The 22,414-nt window shown below is 40.7% G+C and overlaps 1 protein-coding gene across 3 annotated transcripts in view; it reads left to right on the top strand.

The window, feature by feature from the left end:
* The window catches only part of tmtc2b (transmembrane O-mannosyltransferase targeting cadherins 2b), a 100,665-nt gene extending 78,657 nt beyond the window's left edge, over positions 1-22,008 (top strand). The window contains exons 9-14 of one of the 3 annotated variants that reach the window (XR_004848137.2): positions 3,691-3,772; positions 5,895-6,009; positions 10,602-10,665; positions 15,203-16,778; positions 17,753-17,963; positions 18,794-22,008. Coding sequence is in view for 1 of the 3 variants with exons in the window: in XM_023279503.3 (XP_023135271.1) it covers positions 3,691-3,772; positions 5,895-6,009; positions 10,602-10,665; positions 15,203-15,382 (441 nt within the window). In the remaining 2 variants the exon portion in view is untranslated. Of the gene's footprint in view, positions 1-3,690; positions 3,773-5,894; positions 6,010-10,601; positions 10,666-15,202; positions 17,404-17,752; positions 17,964-18,793 lie in introns of those variants that run through there. The other 2 variants (XR_002746653.3, XM_023279503.3) reach the window with 2 other exon arrangements.
* The last annotated feature ends 406 nt before the right edge of the window (positions 22,009-22,414 follow it).

Genomic DNA, 22,414 nt, shown 5'->3' with positions numbered 1-22,414 from the left:
AAGGCTCGGTAACGGGGTCAGAGAGAGGTGAAAGGTGGATGGTGGAGCTGAGCTGGTAGCTGAGGCATAGAGAGTGGAGGGAGTTGCTGTGATTTGTGCATGAGGGGAGGAAAAACTAGAAGGAAAAGGAGGAGGTAATCACAGAGATCGGGGGAGCAGCATGTGTTTCAGGCTGTGGGAACACACTGCTGGACAGAGATGGACACCTTGATGCTTGCAATATTGGATTCAGTCATCCACTTGTCATTTCCTGGGCTAATACAAAGCAGGCCTCATTCATATTCACTTCAGCGCCCACAGAGCCGGAGCTACATCTGCATTTTGTCTGATGTTATCAGGAGATTTGAGGTGTGAGGCACGCACGAATGAACTCAGCATGTGTGTGACAAAAGGGAGGATATAGCATTTACACAATGAGCTGACTAGAATAAGAAGTGGGTACCACTAGACTTCTTATATCATCCCTGTGTCTTCCACCTCCTCCCCGAGCTAGTGGCCTCGAGGTGCTTTCAAAGAGGAAGCACTGCAGCATCACATAATGTACAAAGGGAGAGACAGCGAGCAAGCAGATTGTGCACTCATGTCACATACAGAAGTTAGGATTTTTTTCAGTATATAGGCTCTGCTTTATGAGGAAAAGTCTTGACCTGCATACTAATAGAAAAAGGAATCTTGACTTAAGGATATCTCAACCCAGAACGATTCTATTTCATTTCTGCACTTTCAGAACCTGACAGAATGAATTGCAATAACTTTGGTTATCCAAATGCAATGCAAGGTCACAATTTCTCTTTTTTTTGGTTTGTAGCCAAAGACTTGACCAAACACTTTGCAACCTACATTCTCATCTGTACATGCAAATGTTTAGTATGTTAGCGTGCTAAATTGAAGCACTTTGAGATTGGTTTTCAAATGTAAAGTGCATTATAAATTAAATTTATGATTATGATTATGATTATGATTATGATTATGATTATGATTATGATTATTATTATTATTATTATTATTATTATTATTATTATTATTATTATTATTATCATTATTATTATTATTATTATTATTATTATTATTATTATCATTATTATTATTGTTATTATTATTATTATTATTATTAAGTGCAGCTAAGCCTGGCCTGCAATAGCATCTGTAAGACCTGATCTTGACCAAACTTGATGAGAACTTCCAAATTTAAGACTTCCTATTTTAACTTTTTTTCATATTTCCACTATTGACTTGCCAAACATGTGTAAAGTATCAGCTACAGTTTGTCTTTTTACTTCCTCCCACTAGTCAGTACACACATTCCTGCAACACAAGACATGAATGCAGGTGATTGGCACAGTCAGAGAGAGAAAGAAGTAAATTTCAGATCGGTTACGTTGGACAATACCCAAACCTGATCCCAAATCAACACTTATAGCTTCACATCCTGGAGCGGAAACCTTCAATGAACAAAACAATTGCTGAATAAAGCAAAAGAACTTCCATCTTCTGAGCGTAGATGAGAAGTGATGCATTAGTTGACTTGCAGCGATTAGCTACAATATTAAAACCACCTGCCTCATATTTTGTAGGCTCCTCTCCTGTTGCCAAAACAGGAGAGAGACATTGGACCATGAAACCTGTGGTGTCTGGTAACAAAACTTTGGCAGCACGTCCTTGTTGGTCCTGTGGGTTGCAGGGTGGGGCCTCTGTGGATCAGATTGGTATCTAAGGAGTTTGGAGGTCAGGTCAAAGCCTTGGAGTCTTTGCCTTGTTCCTTAAAGTGTCCCTGAGCAGTTTAAGTGGTGTGTTGAGTGCCATAGATATGGAGGAGTGTATATAGTCTGGTACAATGTGTAGGTGGGTGGTACATGTCATCCTCATAAATGGTTTCCCAGCAGAACATTGTATTATAACAACATGATCAATGGTACCCACTTGACCTGTCAGTGGTTTAAAGTTGTGTTCTATTGGGTTTGAAGCATTACAGTGATTTAACTTCATATATTTAAAGGATAACCAGAAAACTAAACATCAGTGCTAGCTCATGATTGTTCATAGTGGCATACAGGTAAGCCAGATAAACTCTAATCCAGAAATTTGAAGTGAAAAGAGTTGAAGTTTAAAGGGGTTCAATAGTGAAGTAATAGAGCAAGTAGTATAACAAATTGCCTCTCTAGGGGCAAATAAGACCTGTAATTCCATTCCTCCCAAACCTTTTTTGACTCCCAACTGCCATGTAGCTTTCCCTTGGACATGGTCTCCAATAATATACTTCGATGTGTCAGAATCCAAGTCTTTCAACCGCTCACAACTGCGACTCATTTCAGTTTGTGAAAGCTCAATTTGGAGGTTTTTAAAAAAAAAACAAAAAAAAACCAGCTGTAGGCGTCTGTTATTCTAAAAGCAGCTGGCCCTCAAACGTACACATTCCCAGATCTGCGAATATGAGAGTAAAAATACACAGAAATGATGCTTTTCAGACTGGAGCTGTGATCGCTACTTGGACACCGCCGGCTCTGTTAAACATATACTTAGTGAAGGCTTGATTTTCTGCTGTATCAAGGGAAAACACACTCACACATTTACATTAGAAAATTATGTATTTATTGAATCTAGAGCTCACTGAAAGTGTAGTCGCTTGACTAAGTATACAGTCATTAATACGGCACTGTGCTGAATGGATCCGAGCCCATTCTGCTGTTTGACTAAACTCAAGTAATTTGCTGTATTTCATCCCTCATAAACATTATTTTTTCTGGCTTATGCTGCCTTCATGTAATCCTCCTTCATCTTTTCTGATGCTTTGGCATATTATCTCAGCATATTATCTTAAGAGCACTACAACTCCAATTTAATGGCATGTTTTATTTATAAAAAAGACATTATCTCTTAGACTAAAAACGCATACTGATGGTTGCATTATTAATGCATCGGCTTTTATTGATGAGTGCACATTGTTAATTGTTGATCAGATGGCATCTGGTGCCCAACTGAGAGCAGGGATGTGTCAGAGTCCCAGCTGGCATTTCTATAGGCCAGCTGTTCTGTTCTGTTTGAGCTGTGATTGGTTACATGTCACAGTCTAAAGGACCTGAGGGACTTCTTGAGATCCGCAGAGCCTCGGTGTTTCTTCTCCTCCCAGTATGGATTCTTTCATCTCCCTAAGAGCTGGAACAACAATATACTCACAGATTTAAAAAGAAAAAAACTCTGTGTGTGTGACTTTCACCTGCATTTGAGTCCAAAAATCCCTACAGACACATAAGCCTTTGTTGCTTCCTCCCTTCTCTCCTTTCCACCTTTCTGCTACACTTCCCTATTTCCATGCATCGCCCGCTGCCTCGTTTCATAGCGGTCAGGCCACACACACCAGCAATCTGCGGTTATGCTCTGGAAGTGTTATTTGCACAGATACAAAATATGTAATGAATGAGCCTTTTGGCCCGTCTGGTCCTCTGTGCCAAGCATGACATTGTGTACTTTGACAGGACGACACATGAGCCTGAAAGAATAACACTCGTGGTCCATGTGTTTCATGTCTGTTTATTAAGATTTATTGTTAAAGTGGGCCTGTGGTCGGGAGAGGGACATTAGGTATACACAAAGGTATTTTGACCATTGAGCTGTGTGTGGTGTTTTTATAATGACTAGTTTTGAGGAGCAGTTGAAACAATAATGACACTGTGTTTAATGCGTCTCTCTCAGGGGCAGAAAACAGAAGCAGAGAGGTACTTCCTGAAGGCCATCCAGCTCGATCCCACAAAAGGCAACTGTTACATGCATTATGGTAAGCAGAGATTTATATTTTTTGCTTTCGATTTGACATATCCTGATTTTATTCTCATATTACAAATATTTGATTTGGCATCTTAACACGTACGCGCTGCACTTGTGTGCACAAAGGCAGGAACTTGTAGTCGCTGGCAGGTTGTTAGAACAACAGCATTGGCTGACCCTTTTGCCATTTCTTCCTCTGAACAGCCATAAAGTCGGTCCGTACGTGGTTACTGGACAGTCACGAGAAGACAGGATGATTTCCTGAGATTGTTCGCTTTGATATGGTGGAAATATGGAACGTGACAATTTCAGCATCTCTCTTGTCTCATGTTTTTCCAATGTGACCCACACAAGCTATAAAGTTGCAGCGTTCCCTCTTATATTTAATCGTGACTGAGTTGAAATAAGCTGACAAGTTAATTACTTTCTTCCTTTGAAAGCCTGTAAAACCTTGTCTGTCTGAAAAGGCATCTCCTAATGAACTGATGTGTCAGCTCACTATCGCTGCATGAGGCCTCGAGTGACATTTAAGGCGATCAATACACCAGGTTAATGGTGGACTTTGTTGAGGTACTGTATGTCTGAGTTGTCATCTTTAAAGGTTAATCGATCAGTTAATGCTAAGATGAGCTGTATTGATCCATGAAAGCCTATAGATGGGCAGTAATACAGCATTCTGATAACTTAAACAAGCACCCATGTTTCAGTGCCTTATTCAGATTATGGCTGTAGTTAAGTTGGCAGATTTATGTATTTTTAACTGCTGGATTCATTATTTGAGATTCCCTGAGTTGTAACTTTCTGATTTGTTATGAATTTAATCACCCAAACTGTCTTGAACCAGACTAGCAGAGTATATACAAATCTTTAAAAGTACTGCTGTTAAATTCATCAAAAAGACCTCGAAATACTCTACAAAATCTTACTTTTTTTAACTTATGTTTCTTGTCTTTCGAGTTTGCCTTGCCTGTCATAGGCAATAATGTTAGTTATGACATGTTTTTGCATTCGTTCAGAGGTTGTTGGAATACATTATACACCAGTAAATCAAAATGTGGGGTTTTGCAGCAGTGGATTGGGCTGCAGGAGGCTGTTTCAGTCAGCACTACTAGAAGTATAGCAAAGAAATGTATCATCTTCTATTGGACCTGTGTCACATTTAGCAAAAAAAATGGTCAATGAATAGGTTTAATCCATCTATTCATCCATTTTCTTAGGAAGTGTGTTTAATCACTGGAATAATAATACTGGCTCATATTATTGCTATACGTTTGGACTTGCGTTTCAGTGTATGTGGAGTTAAAAAGGCCCTAAAGTCTCAAATTAATTTCCTAATAAGTTAATTTCTTGATCTTAATTAGGTAAACACTGGGCTAATTTCTGTGCAAAGAACTAACCCTTCAAGTTTCCCTCTAAAAATCACATTCAGTATGAATTTGTACCGTCTTAGGATTCATACCACATTTGTGGAATATTTTTCCACTGGTATTTTTTTGCTGCGGGGTTCTTTTACTTTTCACTTAAAGTTTTGCTTTGTTGTGTCATAAACTCAACATAACTGCAGAAATGTTTCAAACCTGGAGCTATTTAATACACAGTCGGGGTTTGAAGACTCACTTTAAGTCCATCTTTCACCTCAGGCCTGTACTAGCGGCTACAGTTTCATCCACAGTTAATAAGAAAAATATGCTTAGGTTCACTCGGTGGTTTAGCATCCTGGTACAGTGGTCGAGCTAACCAAAGTCAACATGGTATTAATTCCTCTCTAAACCTGGCCCTTACCGAGGGGTCCGCCCCTCAGTTCATGGCCTTGTCAGGCTTCCATAATCCCGTCTCATTAGGCGAGGCTGACTGTAAGGCAGGCGCACCCCATAATAAGACACAAACCTCCTGCGAGGAACAGTTTCATCTTAGAGAAACAGATCTATCAAGGTCGGCTAATCTGAACAAATGGGTCTGAAAGATGTCCAGTGAGATGTTGCACTCATATCTGGTGTTGCAGCGTGTTGTTGCAGGGCCAGGACTAGGCTGTCGCTCTGCGTAGGCCAAAGGCAACACGAGCAGACTGTGTATCCCTCTGTGGGGATCCCTCAGTGTTTTAATAGCGGTGCTGTTCTCTCCTGCCCTGCCAGGTCAGTTTTTGTTGGAAGAGTCGCGGCTGCTGGAAGCGGCAGAGATGGCAAAGAAAGCTGCACGCCTTGACAGTGGGGAGTTTGATGTGGTCTTCAGCGCGGCCCACATGCTCAGGTAAGTGTTTGATTGGAATAATTCATTTTGTTCCGCCTTTTCTTTTTTTAATGTTTGATGATTTCCGGAGTCCAACCACATTCACAAAGACACTGTTCAGTTTGTATTCTGTGTAGATGAGATGGGTGGGCCACAGTTTTCCATGGCTGAGTAGAAAGGAGGCTGTGTATGAGAGAGGGAGGTCTACTGTCTGCACGGTTTATCCAGGGGCTTACACTATCCCTCAGCCTGTGTGATTTACTTGGCTGTACTTTGTAATCCTCTTCTCTTGCTGCAGTGCCAGCCCCAGAGCTGCTGGTTTGTCTTAGCGCACGGATAGGAGGCTATATATCTTCAACTGCTGTCTCTCAAACTTCATATACCTCTCTCCACTCTGTCCCACACTTCCACTGCTGGCTCATGTCTGAAAGTATGCTTCCGAATCAGTGCAAAGTTCAGCTGATGAGCAGAAAAGCCCACAAGCTGTTGTGTTTGTGAACACAAGCCATGAGTCGGAATGTGTAAATACAACCATGTGCCAGCTTAGTGAAAGCTGCCCCGCTCACTAAACCTACAAAATTCTACCAGCCAGTATAGAGATTTCCTTGTTTAGACTCATCTTGGGCTTTTTTGTGAAGATTACAGCTTGCTGTTGAAAGAAAATCTTCAAGACAAATGCATGTGTCGTCTTATCTTGGTGAAGCTGCTGGTCATTTGTCGAGGAGAACATCAGCTCTGTGTAGGATTCCACCCAGCTGCATTTAGCATAGCTCTTCCCCCACCAGTCTGACCATGTAGGATCCTCACCACCAACAGTTTTCCGTATAGAGGGCCTCTTCCAGGGTCCAGACCCCTGGCAGCTAAAGAGAGCTTCAAGCCGTGCTTGGGTTGAACTCATCTCCGCCTGCTTGGCATGGGGTCTCCCTCCTCCACAGCTCACGGTCTTTATGTGTTTGTCTTGGACACAGACTTAGAAAGGCCCTCGGCTGGTGGGGACACAAGTGAATCTACACAGGAGAAAGAAAGAGATTAAAAGGAAGAGCAGAAGCTCTCAAATTTGCAAAATGTCATTTATTACCCTCTTGGGCCGCTGCTTTTTGACCACTTCGCCTCCAAACTATTAATTTCCCTGTGCCTCCTTTGAACAGGTCTCATGTGTTTTTTTGAAACGAGCTCTTGTTTATGGTGTGAATGTAGGACAGGAAATGTTGGTAATAGTAAGACCAACGAGTATGTGGTTGAACTTCCCTTTAATATGTCAAATCCACAAAGAGTGAAAAATTGCTCTGTGGAGTCTTGGAGTAAAGTACAATATGTAGATATCCAGACAGCCAGGGGGAAAGGAAACATTATAAAACACACACCAGCAGGTTATGCACTCATAGTTTCCCTCATAGCTTCCCATCTAATCCGTACCACTTATATAACAATATAATACACATATGTATGACTGATTTGTATGCTCGTTCATGATGTTTGGTATAGCAATTTGTTCATTCACTGGCTTGATTTGATCATCTCATAATGGTAATAAAGAGAACTAGGTACCAAGTTACATTAGGTCTGCTGCACTTACCATACTGCCCTCAGGGAAGATGTCTGTTCAGTGTTTCATTCTAAGTCTAACTCTGTGTTTGAGACAGATGGAACGGCTGCGGTTTAAGCACAAATATCTGGCTGTTGTTGAAAATACAATTTGCTCATTCAGTCATTAGTATCCAACAATGTCACGCTCAGAAGAAGCATCTGTCAGCGCTGTGATTTGTGCTTGTCTGGGGTTAATAAACCATCACCAGACAACAAGGCAGGAAGATCAGTGGTTTGGTTGTTGATTTGAAACGCGCACAAGAATTTTTGCCTCCTCGAGGGAGTCTTATTTTTTTCATTCATGCTCTATTTTCTCACCATTCTGTCTCTTTGTTCATGTGCTGCTGTAGTCTCACATGGACTCTTCCTCGGGTTAGAACCGAGGCGGTGGTTTCCATAGTCGGCCTCCATTGTCTCTCCCAGCCCACACTCAGACGGCTCTTGGAGGTCCTGTTGCTCCCCTGATCACACTGTGGCAGCTCTCCACTACTCCTCTCATAATGTGTTTATAAATGTGATAATGACATTATAGAATTGGATTTGTGCTTTTTCTTTTTTTTCAGGAGGTTGTGCTCTCTAAATGTTATGCTGGTGAACAAACATGTTTGTGGTTGGATGTTCAACCCACATTTATAATCTCAGGACAAATTCAGCAAGTTGGTGTTTGGATCACTGCTGGAATGTAAAATGCTTCTTTGGAAGTATTTTAGAAAATTTCTGTTGTGATAAAACAAAAAAACAAACAGCAGTGGCTTGCTTTCTGTAAATCCGAAGCATGCCAGTGAATAACGTGTGTAATAACTTCTTTAAGATCAGGTTTTGACTCTTTGGCAGCATCGCTCAACCACTGTGGTCACGGACTGAAATAGCTCAAGAACTATCAGAAAGTTCAGCATGAAATTTTGTACAGACATTTATGTTCTCAAGAGGATAAATCACACCGACTTTGGTGATCCCCTGACATTTCCCGTCGCGCCAACATGAGGTTCACATTCATGCTTTCAAGAGAGATGTGTCAGCAGCTTGGCTGGATTGCTATGAAATGTGTTGCACACATTCTGACTCCCGGAGGATAAATTGTTGTCACTGTGGGGATCTTTTTGTTTTGTCATCACTCTTCAAGTTTTGTAACTTCTCCTATACTTTGTTAAATGACCAACTACCTGATAAACTAAAATATTTCCTTAAGCCCAGTCTACTATTTTTTCATCTGTACCTATTTTTTAACAAATGTTAGCTCAGTAGATGAAGGCATGCATTGTGAACAGACTTGATAAACAGCAAGACAGAATCTCATTGCATTTGCAATTAGCACTTAGCTCAAAGCACTGCTGTGCCTGAGTACAGCATCACAGCGTTGCTACAGTGGCAAGTAGATGATCTCACTCCTTGTATAATAGTAGTAATGTGTTTTGAGTGTCACCTTTTTTATTACTAAGACTAAGTAAGTTCCAAGTTTCCATGTTGCTGACAAACATAAGTTCTCCCATTATCGATCTGTGGAGAATGACATATATGAATCTTACAAGACAAATCAAAAATAAATACTTTGTATGTATTTAGGTCACTTCAGGTGTCTTTTTACTGCAGGGACATGAAGCAGGCACAAGATGGCACAAGCATTTACAGGGACATCCTTCTAATGGGCCCTCTCTGCTGTAGTGTAGGATCCACTGGACTCATGAGGTGACGTAATAATTATGGAACAGTTTCAATCATAACGTCAATTCTGAGGTTCCAACAACGATGGAGAGAACTGAGATGCTTGCTGCGTTGCTGTTTGTTATCCTTAATTCCGACTATTCCGTTGATGATGGGAATTTTTTTGAGATGACAAGACTGATTAGCAAAGATGACAGAAATGGTACTTGTTGTAATTTTTTTCCAGGTTCTACCAATCAGCATCGAGCGGTGCCCACTAGTATTTCAGGGCCTCACAGGTATTTTTCTCAGAGTAGGTATTTTAATCTTCTTCAAAAACTGCCCTGAAAAAGGTCCTACTATGGTCATTGCTGCTATCAGAAGATGCAGAAAAGATGCAGGTCGCCGCAAAAACAAGTTCCTGCAGTGGAAAAAGGCCTTTTGCCTTTTATCTGGAACCATACAGATGATGATTCTCTTAATCCGCTGCGACAGCCTAAATGAAACTGTTGTTCCAAAGGCCCTGCTTCCTTTGATCATTAGGACTTTAGGGGCTCCACAGCCGGCTGTCGTTGACTCTGTCCTTGACTTCGTCAAAGCTAAACTGTTTGCAATTAGACAATTGTTACCATCAGTGAAAAGAATGCAGCCATGGATTATAAAGGTGATTTCTAGCATGTAAGAGCATTAATAACATGAGGCGTTTTGTGACACTGAAGCTGCAGGTTTCTGTATAACAGTAGGTAGAACAGTGGATAATGAAAGAAAGTAAGAAGCATAATTTAGGGCATCCATGTCTTGACTGCAGGTTTTATGTCCTCGGGAGCAAAGTATTTCTGGTTCCAGGGACTCATGCCGACAAGCCATCTGCCCAAAAATCCTTTTTGTCGCAGTGTGACATATACAGCATGTTTGGTGCATCTGTGCCATCCACTCTGTTGTTCTGATTTTTTATTTATTTTTTTTATGAAGGTATGATTAAACGTTTTTGTGTTTTCATAGCGTTTGCATATGTTCTCTATCTCATCCATTTAGACAGGCAAACCACATTCTCTTAGATAAACTATAAACATACAGTGAATATTCCTGATCGGCCTCGGTTTCTTGGTTTTCTCAGAGGGTCCAATAAACCAAATGTCCTGACCTCAAGGTTCAATTAGAACAGAAAGTGCTTGCTGTGCGCTTCTCAGCTCAGATGTTATCGAGCGAAAGATGCTATCGAACGAGGAACCTACCGGCTATTGGATCGGCTTCTCTCATCTCTCATGCTGTTATTTTCTCACTGACCCCTAAGCACCCGTAAACACACGGGGTTCAAGGCCTCATCCGAAGCCAGGAGCAATAAAAATGAGTAATGATTGCCTCTTTCTGTTTTCCCTTTGCAGACAAGCCAGCCTAAATGAAGCAGCAGAGAAGTATTACGGACAAGCAGCAAGCCTGAGACCCAATGTGAGTAAAACCACGACTAGCTAATCTTCCCCGCATCACTATTTACTCTGATGGACACTGTGCAATCACAGTGTGGGTGGCTTTCCAATATTATTACTACCCAGTCTGGCCGCTCACAATGGCCTGCATTGTCAGTGGTGCTCAGAAAAATGAAGTTTTTTGCAAAGCTCAAAGGTTTGCTTGTGCGACATCCATCAGCAACTTCAAAGAAGAGGCCAGGGTAAGCAGATTGAAAAGAATAATGATAATAACACTCAGTGAGGGGACTATGACGTCTTGAAAATGAATGGGGTCCAGTCTTTGGCAGCTTTGACAGGAAGGGTCAAGTTGTTTAAGTGAGGGCCACAGAGGGAGCGAGGTGTGTTTGGCATGTGGTCGCCCTGTTTATGCCTGCGTCTTGATTAGAAGAAATCAGATTAGGATTAATGGTGAAATATATCTGGACTATGTTACACAGACGATAAAGTTTGGTTCTGTGGGCATACAAACGCTGGTATAAGATACACAAACATTGGCAAACAAGACAAACAAAAACCGGAGTGGAACAGAAGGATGAAATTTAACATTTCTACAGAAGCCATGATATCGACCTCCTATTCCATACGCTGTGTATTTTTAACATCTAATTAAACCCAGATGGAAGGTTAGGAAAATCATTTTTCCTGTTGCTCCAGTTGAAATCCATACATAAATAATGAAAGAAAACCTTCAAGCTTAAGATGAATTGTGGGAATATTTGACATCTAAGTTTCCTCTTCATGCTTTGATAGCATCATTACATCAGAACGCTTGTCAGATTTTGTTCAGTTAGAAACTTTCAACAGAGCAAACACCGAGAGACACCAACATCCACACCAGACAGTTAGAGGTAACGATATAGAATGTTTCTTTGGGTGTTTATGTTCTATTTCAGGTCCAGATCAAGTGTAATTTTCTCATGACCATTTCTTGGCATCTGTATTTGCACAAATACACATTTGACGTTCACATCCAAACACAGAGGCCCTTTTGTTTTTTTGTGCCCCAACTTGGTCAGTTTTGTTTGGATGCCTTTTGTATTGCTTCGAGCTGAGGCGTGATTATAATTTAGCATCCTTATCCGTCTTCTTTACCAGCGTCCTTTGTTCTCTCCGATATGTCTTGACTTAAGCCATGTACCCTGTCTGTCTTCATTTGCCATTGCATGCTTTACTGCGGCTTGACTCTTCACTCTCCAAAGGCACTGGTGTTTTATATTAAGCACATATGTCTGCTCGCTCTGAGTGAGAGAGGACAATTCCCTCCATTGAAGGGATTTAGTCCTTTAGTCCTTCAATCCCCTCTATCTAGACGGGCTAAACCACATCGGATGCTTACTTAGCGTCGGTTGCTCTCTGCAACCTACGACATCTGTCCTTTGAAAAGTTCCCATTTTATATAGACGCTCTTTACCCGAATGCCCATCTGAAGTCATTAAAGTCAGGTCATTCCCAACCCTAGCCTTATGTTGAAAACTCCAGGTCTTTATGTTGCTTTACAATCGAGGCTAATATGCTCCGCATCTGGCCGTGCCTCTGCTCCTAAATGCCAGTTTTGGCAAGGGTGGGGAGGCAGAGAGGTTACAGAGCAGCAGGAAATGAGAAGAAAAAAAGAGGTTTTCGACCAGGCAGCATTCGACAAGGGTGAGGAAGAATGCAGGAGGAGGGCTATAAATCACCACAAGTCTTAGATATTTGAAACAGGGGGGTCAAAAGAGGCGTGTAATATAGTAGAAGCTTGAGCCTACCAGGCAGACTTGAGGAAGGAAACTAAACTCAGGAATTGATCAGTTCTGCATCTTTTGAACTCACTGCAGCTGTACTGAGAAGAAGTCAGCTGATTTGCTACCCAGGAGCCTTTATTTTATATGTTTCACCTCTTATCAGTGTCGATGCTGAGGAGTCAGAGAAGCGCTGCGTACAAACATGTTAACGTCTGCCTCTTTTGGTTGATGTTAGATTTGTCCAGCAAAGTATTGATCTGTCTTTTAAACTTCTTCCATAGAAATGTTTACGTCTTCATCAGCATCTCATCCATCTAAACCCGGCTTTCATCTGGACAGACTTTGTTTTTAAATCCTATTAAAGGCAAACTGCCCACTAGCCTCTTCTACAATCTGTCTCATCTCTGAAGGGAAAACTTCCAATCTATTGCTGTAGTCTGTGATATCACAGACTTCACTGCATTGCCAACAGCTAAAGAGAATGATACGAGAAGCTTGAATTGTCACTAAAACAGGAGATTTGCAGGCAACCAAACACAATGATCCAAGGAAATGTAGTCATCTCCAAAAAGCCAAGCAGGATATTAATTAAAGCACTGCCATTCTGTCGCTCAGAGACTTCCAACGCTGAGTTATGTTAAATGTTCAACTCGGTGACTTCTCAGAAACACATGGAAGCTAAGGGAGGATTGCATTTCTGCTAATACAGAATCCTCACCGACTCCTTAGATCTGCATTAACACTAATTTTCCAATATACACCCACTTGTCACCTACAGATTTAGGATACAGTATTTATGTATGGCCCCTTCAGTGTCATTTTCAGTTCTATCCATATATTTTGGTTAGCAATTTTCTGACTAGTAAAAACCACTAACTTGCAAATTGATCCCCTCGCGTTATTTTGTGGTCTGACCCTCAAATGGCAGGGTCAAACGGGAGGTAATTTATAGCGCAAACACCCTCAGAATTACCCCGGCCATTAAATACTAGAACCCCGGCCGCTACTAAAACACGGGGAGAAAATTCTGTTTTGCTAGCAGATTAATGTAATTACACATTGTGCAGAAAGGGTGCTAGGCTTAATGCTTTAGAATTGAATTTAAACCTAAACGACGTGCATTTGGAGAACGTGAGAAACGATTGAAGTGTCGGTCATGCCAGCCGTTCCTTTCGGCAAAGCACCTGTCATGTATTTTAGAAGTGTTGAGCGAAGATGTGGCTCCTCTCCAAAGGACAATTGGATTATTCCAGATTTTCTTTGATTTATTCATCAAGCTAATTCAGCCTCTGAGAAAAGCAGCTCTATTGCACATATTGTTCCCATTCAGATCCTCATGCACGGCGCATCACTCATGCTACCTCGACACTGGAAAAACACAGAGATGTTTTTGAAAGTTTTCTAAGTGCACTAGACACAGGTGGACGATCCAGCAAACGGAGGCGGCTCATGCAACCCGCGGTGTGAACGATACTCACATTTCAACAAGCTATGATAGATTTGGTTTGACTGAATTTTATCGTATGTAATTACATTTTCTGAGTTTTTCTGTAGCACTTACAGCCCTGCTGATTTCTCATAACATTTATAGAAAACACTTTTCTCCCATGCAAACAGTGTTGCTCTCAGAATTAGTCGTGATTAGTTAATTAGCCTTAAGAAAGAAACTGTTGGCCTAGTGCTGCAGCTCATCAGCAAATGTCAAGATGCTGTAATCATTCCACGTGAGAATGATGTATGGGATGATAATGACAGGAAAAAGTGACAAATACTGCAGTAAAACCACATGACTGGCCATTTTCACTCCGAGTGTTTTATTTGCACATTCCCTGTTCCCTAGGAATCACACTTAGAGAAATTACAATGATCTTAAGCAGTAAAACAGTAGCTTCCCTGCAGGATTAGACATGTTTTCCACAGTTCAACCTGAAATGGTGATCCGATGTTGCCCCTCCCTTTGGCCTTGATGCACCGCTGTCTTGATGTGATTGCACCCCAGACACTTTTCCTGTACTTACGTCCTCATGACTCACCCCCGTCGCACTGATGATGATTTCGTCCCTTGGCACCAGCCGGGATAAACAGTATATTCATCTAGACCCACTTCAAAGTGCCGGCCGCTCCCTCTGACATCTATCGCCACAGACAAGACACAGGGACACGCAAAGTGGCTTGGTTAGTGATTCCAAACACAGACTGGGGGATCTGATGAGCGGGAACCAATAGCGTGTCAGGGGCCGCTGTATGATGACCAAATGTTCTACTATAGCTCTATTTAAAGGACAAAATAACAGTGTATTCTATAGCTTTATTTAGGACTCAATGCTGACATTTTCCAGGCTTCTTGCTCCCACTTTCAGAAATAACATCAGGTTCCTTTCACTGCATGTGGCTCAGCCATACAAAATAGTCACTTTCCATCGCCTGTTAAATTATGTATCCTCCCAAAGTGTGAGGAGATAAACTTCATTTGCATTATTCATCAGCCCCTGGATGTTGTAAAATTTGATATTTTGCATTAACTTACGTCTCTAGTCTAAACCTACCATTTGGGGTCAGTGAATAACTTATTGTGTGTATGTTAACTCATCTCCAGGCAGCTGATTCATTATGATTATACCTTCTGTACTCTTCCTTCTCCTCACTGACAGCGTATGAGTTGTTGCATTATTATTCCCCAACAGAACAGTGAGCGTATCTTTGGAACACAGCTTTAGGCGAGCCCGAGGTCCTCTCAGTTACGAACTCATTGTGCTCCAAAGTGACTGAGATCACCTTTTTTTCCCTTGGTTTCAGTACCCCGCTGCCTTGATGAACCTCGGGGCGATTCTCCACCTCAATGGGAAACTGCAAGAAGCTGAAGCCAATTACCTCCGAGCACTTCAACTGAAACCCGATGACACCATCACCCAGTCCAATCTGCGTAAGCTGTGGAACATTATGGAGAAACAGGGCCTGAGGACCGCGAGCCCCTGAGCTCACCCAGCCCGCTTACCTGCCATCTGCACGCCAGACCCGGGGAAAAGGACAACCTTCGTGCTCCTCGTTCGCTCCTCTCGGAGATGGAGGAGACTCAGGGAGGATGTTTGCTCAGAGAGGCCCTGACTACACCTCACAGTCCTCCTAATGACTCCTGAGCTCCACATACACCTCAGGCCAGCAGCTTTTCCTCACAAGCGTTGCTCACAGTTTGGCAGGTGCTACGTGGTATTTGGACTCTTGCTTCAAAGTTAGAGCTCACACAGAATTCATGTGTGGGTTTTTGTTTTTTTCTTTTATCTTAAGAGCACTTAAACTTGAAGTGAGACCACAGGTACATGCGTCAACATTTGTCATGAATTAGATTTTTAATTAAACAATTCCCCTCTAAATAATATCCCAAGTAGTGCAAAGTTAAATAGAAAAGAGAGAAAAGAGCCTCAGAGTTCCATCTTGATAATGAAGAAAATAAGGTAATATGAAGAACTTAACGCCATCCAAAATCTCCATATTAATATTAAATCTCCAGTCTGTTGTTTTTTTGTTCACATCCTCTATTAATTTGCTCATGAGATTAAGGATTAGCACCATTATTGCAAACCAACTGTAGCAGGTGTCCTGACATTCAACTTGAAAAAGGGAAATTCAGCTTTTTAGCCATTGTAGCGTAGCATCCAGAAAGGCGGGATTTCGCCAAATGCAGCAAGTTTTTGGCAGGAAAACTCTAAAAAGTAAAGTGTATTCACAGTGTAAGGACCTAAAAGGTGCGAAATCTTCATCACAAGTGTAGCATACAGGTGGCATTTCTACCGTTACTGTTCTAAAGAACGGTCACTTTTTCTTGAGAAGCTACGAATACACATATTAAGCTACAATGTTGTGGCAGTCAAAGGGCAGGTACTGTAGTTTTGGGTCCACCGCCTTCCCTCACGCCTCAGGCTTTTACAGAGGATTGTGTGTGGAGCTCAAACAGATGAAGGAATTCTTCTAACCAAATACAAAAGCTACACTGATGCACACCTTTGAATATGAGGACGATGCACAGTCGTGGCACGTTCGAGGGAAATGTTTTAATGCCTTTGTGTTGGAATAAAGTAATTTCAATGTGTTTGTATAAATGAATCCTAATATATACCTACATTGTGTATAGTATACAGAAAAATCACGCAGCAAAAAAGTAGCCGGACATAAAGCAGAAGCAAATATGGCTCGTTATGATACAAATATCTCCTGTTCTCAGTCTTAAGGTCTCATTTGTACATATTCTATGTAATTAACATCTATTTGTTTGTTTTGTTGTCGTCAGCATACAGTAAGTGAAACAGCACCTTCCCGGGAGTAAGAAAATGTACAGCTCCTCCACCTCCTACCTGTGTCCTTAGTTTATTACATGGTAAGTTATTGCTATGTGTTACCTAGCAACAGAACCAGCTGGCACTGTGTTTTTTTACATGTAAAATGAAGGAAGTTAGTTAGAAGGAAGATATAATGTATATGTTTGTGGTCATTGCTGAGTAAAATGTCCAAATACACTTTATGTGGTGAATACAGAGTAACATCTGCAATGGAGGGTAAAGATTTGGAATCAATATGTCACTTGTTGCAGTCACATAGTCAAAGTTCACACTCATTCCTGGCCCATATATCACACAATGTGCTAAATTCTCATGTGTGTATATAAAGTGTTTATGAAGGAAACACTGACAGTTGTTATTGCTTGAGTGAAGGTATAAAAAGTAAAAAAAAAAAAAAAAAAAAAAAAAAAGAACAAAAAAAAGCGTTTCACTCTGTGTCTCTGCTCAGGGATCTCAAGCAGTGGGCTATTGCAGAAACTTGTTCACAGAGCATTTACTAAATTAAAATTTATTTTTGAAAGTTGTCATATTTGTATAAATTATCAAGATTTGTAGCCTTTTTCTCCTTTTTGTAATATACAAAAACATGAACAATGTGCCAGAATAGACTTTTTTCTTCCCAATGTTGCTTTTTTCCACAATAAATTTATGGTGTTTTGCTTTTGTGGGTTCCTGTGAAGCCGTTTTTGATGTAGATCACAGATTAATTTATGAATCTCGTGGGTTTTTTAATGTCCAAAGATCCAGCACACTCTGCAGTAGCGTGTACAGTTCTCAGTCAGGTTGTATTCATGTGGGATAGCAGGCTTAATGGGGTGGTCTTGCCCGCTGTGGAACAGGTTTTACAGGGCATTTAAAGTTCCCCCCTGCAAATTTGCCAAAATGTGTCATAAAATCAACTCAAATGGATCTCCTCTGCTTTGATCTTTGAACAACAAAGACGACATGTAAATATTCCCATATGGAAGGGGTAGCACAGTGTGTACATATGGCTGGTGTGTTTCAATTTCAGCCGCCCCCACAGTTCAGACCCCGCTGACAGGCAAAAGGCTCTTCCCTGTGAGCGAAGCCCTCTGCCTTGTGATGTTTCTCACATGTCTGCGTGGAAGGTCTGCTCCCATGATCCCCGCTCACCACGGTGCCCAGTTTTCCTTATTGGTGTGGAATGCACGGGCCCCGCTCGCACTGTCCGGTCCACTTTCACTCTTCTTCTCATAACACAGGTGCGCCTCGCTTCATCTTGGCAAGTAATGAAATGGGGAAGCTTGCTGGTTTGTGGGGCAGTGAAGTCACGCTACAAAGGCAGTGCACTTTTAGTTCCTACTGCAGGAAAAGGTAGACATTTGGGTTTCTTCCAATATATACCACTAACTGTGAAATTAAACAGAGCACATGGTAGTCACAGCAGAAACAGGGTACTGTTTTAGGAACTGTTAGGATGACCGTTTTGCGGCTGGATAAAGCAGGAGGCTTGAGGCGAGATAAGCTGCAGACCAACCTGGTGTTTATTCACCGACAGTCACGTTACAAACACAAAAATAAAAAAAACAAAGCAAGGTGGTTAACTGGGGTGTTGTGACACTCCTTCCCTCTACCCTCGCTCTCATTCAACGTTCAGCCTTTTATAGGCCAACCCCTAATCAGCCCCTCAGGTCTACCAACATGAGGGTTAACCGAAAATAATCACACACAAGAAATTCACAAAGATGCAACATAACTATAACAACAAACATTAAAATGAAGTATCTGTTTCCTAAAAACACCTACTGACATCCTCATCAAGCAATGTATTTATTTTATTAACCGAAGAGATTACTACTCACCCTCTCCCACCTGCACTTGGTTCCTCCCAGAACCTTTATAAAGGTGTTCCAGGCCATGGGGACACTTTTGGCTGGAACACCTGAAGCAACAAAAGAGAGGTTAATTATCTCAAACTTTCCAATTTACACATTCTTAAAATAATGCCACATACCCACTTCTATAGTCATTCAGTTATTACGTCCAATCACTTAATCATGTTACTAAAACTCTTATTTTCTTTGTCTTGTAGGCCTCACCAGGGTTTTCACCCAGTGCTGTGAGGAGAAGCCATCAAACAGCGCATGACAGCACGTTAGCCCCAAAGCTACGCCCATTAAACCTATCCAACAGTCATTGTCTTGTGTCTTATTATATCTTTATCCCAGATTGTGATTTCCCATGTAGGTAATGAAGCTGACCTTTACCTGAACCTTTGAAAAAAAAAAAAAAAAAAAACAAGAAACCATTTCCAACAGTTTGATCTGGGCTGAAATATGACAACTCAACTAATTGAGCAGACATTTGTTGTCTCTGGAGGATTAATCCTAGTAATTTACAACACTATGAGTCAGAATTTTCTGTTTTCCTGTAAAATATGTCAACATACACCAGACGTCCAGGCAACACTTTGTGCAGGTAGTGGGATTCCCAGAAAATTTACCCTGATGATTGTTGGATCGATCTAGAATCATCTGTAGTTTGTGTTTAGTGCTGAAGCTAATCTTCTCATCTAGGATAGTTTCTATACATGTGGGAAACATGAAGTCAGCTTTAATGTGGTTGTGAGTATTTTAACACAAAGAAACTCTTCACTCGTCTGTTTATTTTATTTTATTTTACTTTGTTTTTTTTAAATTAGACAGTATGTGGGAGTCTAAATATGTTGTGAATACTTGAATATGCTCTGATTAGCATTTAGCTTCAAGCACCACTGGGCCCATGTGCATCTCACTGGCATGGCTTTGGACTCTTGGTGTATTCACAACATGCTGGAAAAACAATCTGGTCTCACAGTGTTTACTACTCAAACCGTAGTTGCATCTGCATGATAATATTTCAGCAAAATTACTAGTCAATCTTTTGAGGATCTATTTCAGTCCATATTCTTATTGTACAGTTTCTGGAAACTCAAAATCACAAGTTTCCCATTTCATTTTCACCAGTCTTTCCATTGGTGACCAGTGTTTAACCCTGCAGATCTTCTACCTAAACTTGTATGGATGCTTTGGTAAACCGCGTTGCTAACTGAAAAGGAAATGATTTATTTGATTCTGATACTTGAATGCTTAAATGAGTAGACCTACAGACATGATTATAATCTGAAAGCTGAATTAGTCTTGTTAAAGTTCATGCGGTTTCAAAGGCTTGGCCTGTCTTATTGGATTTGTTAAATACAGTAAATGTACCAACATTTGGGCCATGCAATTCCACTCTTGTATTGAATCTCTTTCTACACAAGACCAATGTGCAACCACTGCCAAAATAACCAAACTAGCTTTCCTAAAATGAACGAAACAGGCACATGCTGAGCTTATTAGTTTATTTGGATCTCAGTGTCAATGGCCTTAAAACAAACAGCGATGTTTCTGAGCTCTCGTGTCCTCATTTGCCTTTAAACCTCTCAGCACTCGAGTGTTTGAGTGTTTACGCAAGCATATAATTTTGTCAGTTCTTGTTTGCACTGCACAGCTTGGATTAGAGTGGTACCATAAAGTAATTCAAAGATCCACTGACAGCACCATTATGGGCAGCAAAGCGCCGGCAAATTAAATAATCACAGGAATTTTAGACTGATGTGAAGATCAATGATATATAACAGATTTTAGTTTATATTTCATAGTGCGAGGTGCATTTCTTTAAAAACAGATATGTCAGAAAGGTTTATGAAAAAGGAGGCTTGAAAATATTTTCCTTCCCCAAGGAAAATCTCATATACTTTAAATACTTTTTTATCTACAAAATATCCACATTTGTCTCATGGCATTAAACAGAACCTGGAATCCCTGAGTCCAAGCACCTAAGGAAATAAAGAAGCTCCGTGTTCTGCTCTTATGACATTGTAATGTGCTTCTTTGCTTTCTATGACCTCCTGCACTCGAGAACAGCTCAAACTGAGATAAAGGAATTTGTCTTATTATGTTGTGATCTGGAAAATCTGCCCGCTGTTATCAAGCAAATATTTTTTTGGTATGTGCTGATGAACTATCGCTACTTTGATCTGGAATGCCTGAGCTGGCTGCTCACAGCTTCTTTGGAGTGGGTCGGCTGTGCGTGATGCTGAGAAGTCCTTCCCTCTGGACCCAATACCCTCTGTTATCGTTTGATAGAAGGAGCATTAAGGTGAAGCTCCTGCATGAGATGCAGACTCTGCCTCACTTTATTAAAGTGTTTTGAAGTCCAGAAAGGATATTGCTTTCTTTGGCGTCGTGTTACCAGGCAATATGTTCTACTGTAGCAGAACCTACTGCTTCTAAATGCAATGTGGTGATTAACCCTCCTGTTGTCTTCATTTACAGGCACCAAAAAATATTGTTTCATTATCTGAAAATTTTTTTTTAAATTCTGCAAAAAAAAATCCTGAAATTTCTGAAAATTTGCAAAACCTTCAGGAAGAAAATTCCAATAATTACTTAAAAGTTTTATTTTTTAAAAAATCCCCCAAATTTGGCAAGAAAATTCTTGTAAATATTTTCAAAAAATGAGTGAAAATCTGTGATTACATATATATCAGTAAAACTTCTAATATTTATTTTTTTGTGAATGTTCTTAAGAAACATTTTTAACATTTCTTTTTTTCCACCAAAAAATGTTGAAAATGTGGACATCAGAAGTTTCACTGTGAAAATACATATTTTTTTCCACATTTTCAAACTTTGAAATGGGTCAATTTTGACCCGCAGGACGACACGAGGGTTAAAACGTGGCAAAGATCATGATCACTTTACATTAAGCTATAAAGCACACTGTTTAGGCCTTACTCTGTGAAGTAACACGTCGCCAAAACTGAGTCATCCTCTGTATGATGCTTTTAAAGAACATAAAATAAGTAATTTAGGTTTTTGTTTTATCTTGTATAACTGCATGATTACCACCAGGGTTAACCACTTTGGAGTAATGCCAAGCTACAATGTGTTTATTGCTGATATTGTGTGAATACAGCAAATATAGATTGACACAGAACCCTTTGCATGGCTGTAAAACTTTACTGGATTATTTATGAATTCCTGTAATGTCTCTAAACCATCATCTGAGACTAGCAAACTAGCAAACCAAATAAGATATCAAAGCATATCAGTGATTGGACGCCATGTTTCTACTTTTAATGTAACTTTCATACTTTGACCGCTCAAAGTTTTGTTATTTTCCCCTAGTGTGGTTTCATACATTAGCTGAATTATTTCCCTCACATTCCTTGGCTTATACCCCCTTTGCATATATTCTATTAAAGTCATAATGAAAAGTTAATATAGTCTCCAAACCCTCCCTTCTCATGAATCCCAACCACATTAAGTTTAGTCTACTAAAATGACATCGCATTTATCAAAATGACACCGTCAAATCCTTCGCTCTCACGACTACATGCAGATATGCAGTGTAATAACACCAGACTGCAATGAGTTTCTGATTTTTATCATTGAAATTAGCGTGTGTGGAGGGTTCTCTGGCACACGGCAGGAAATGAACACACTGGGTGGTTCTCCGTCGTCCGCACCGTAAATCTTCTCTTCAACGCTGCGGCACGCTGTATTTGGTTTTCAGCTTTCACACCAGCGCACTGACAAGTCTAATGCGTGTTTGGAAAACATCTTATGAAAAGTCTGAAGCCGAAGCCGCTGATGCGTGTGATTTCCCAAACTCAAATGTAGAGTTG

This window comes from Amphiprion ocellaris, chromosome 3, assembly GCF_022539595.1.
Source record: "Amphiprion ocellaris isolate individual 3 ecotype Okinawa chromosome 3, ASM2253959v1, whole genome shotgun sequence".
Lineage (NCBI taxonomy): Eukaryota > Metazoa > Chordata > Actinopteri > Pomacentridae > Amphiprion > Amphiprion ocellaris.
Note: the sequence above shows the minus strand (reverse complement) of the source record. Positions and strands in the feature narration are given on the sequence as shown.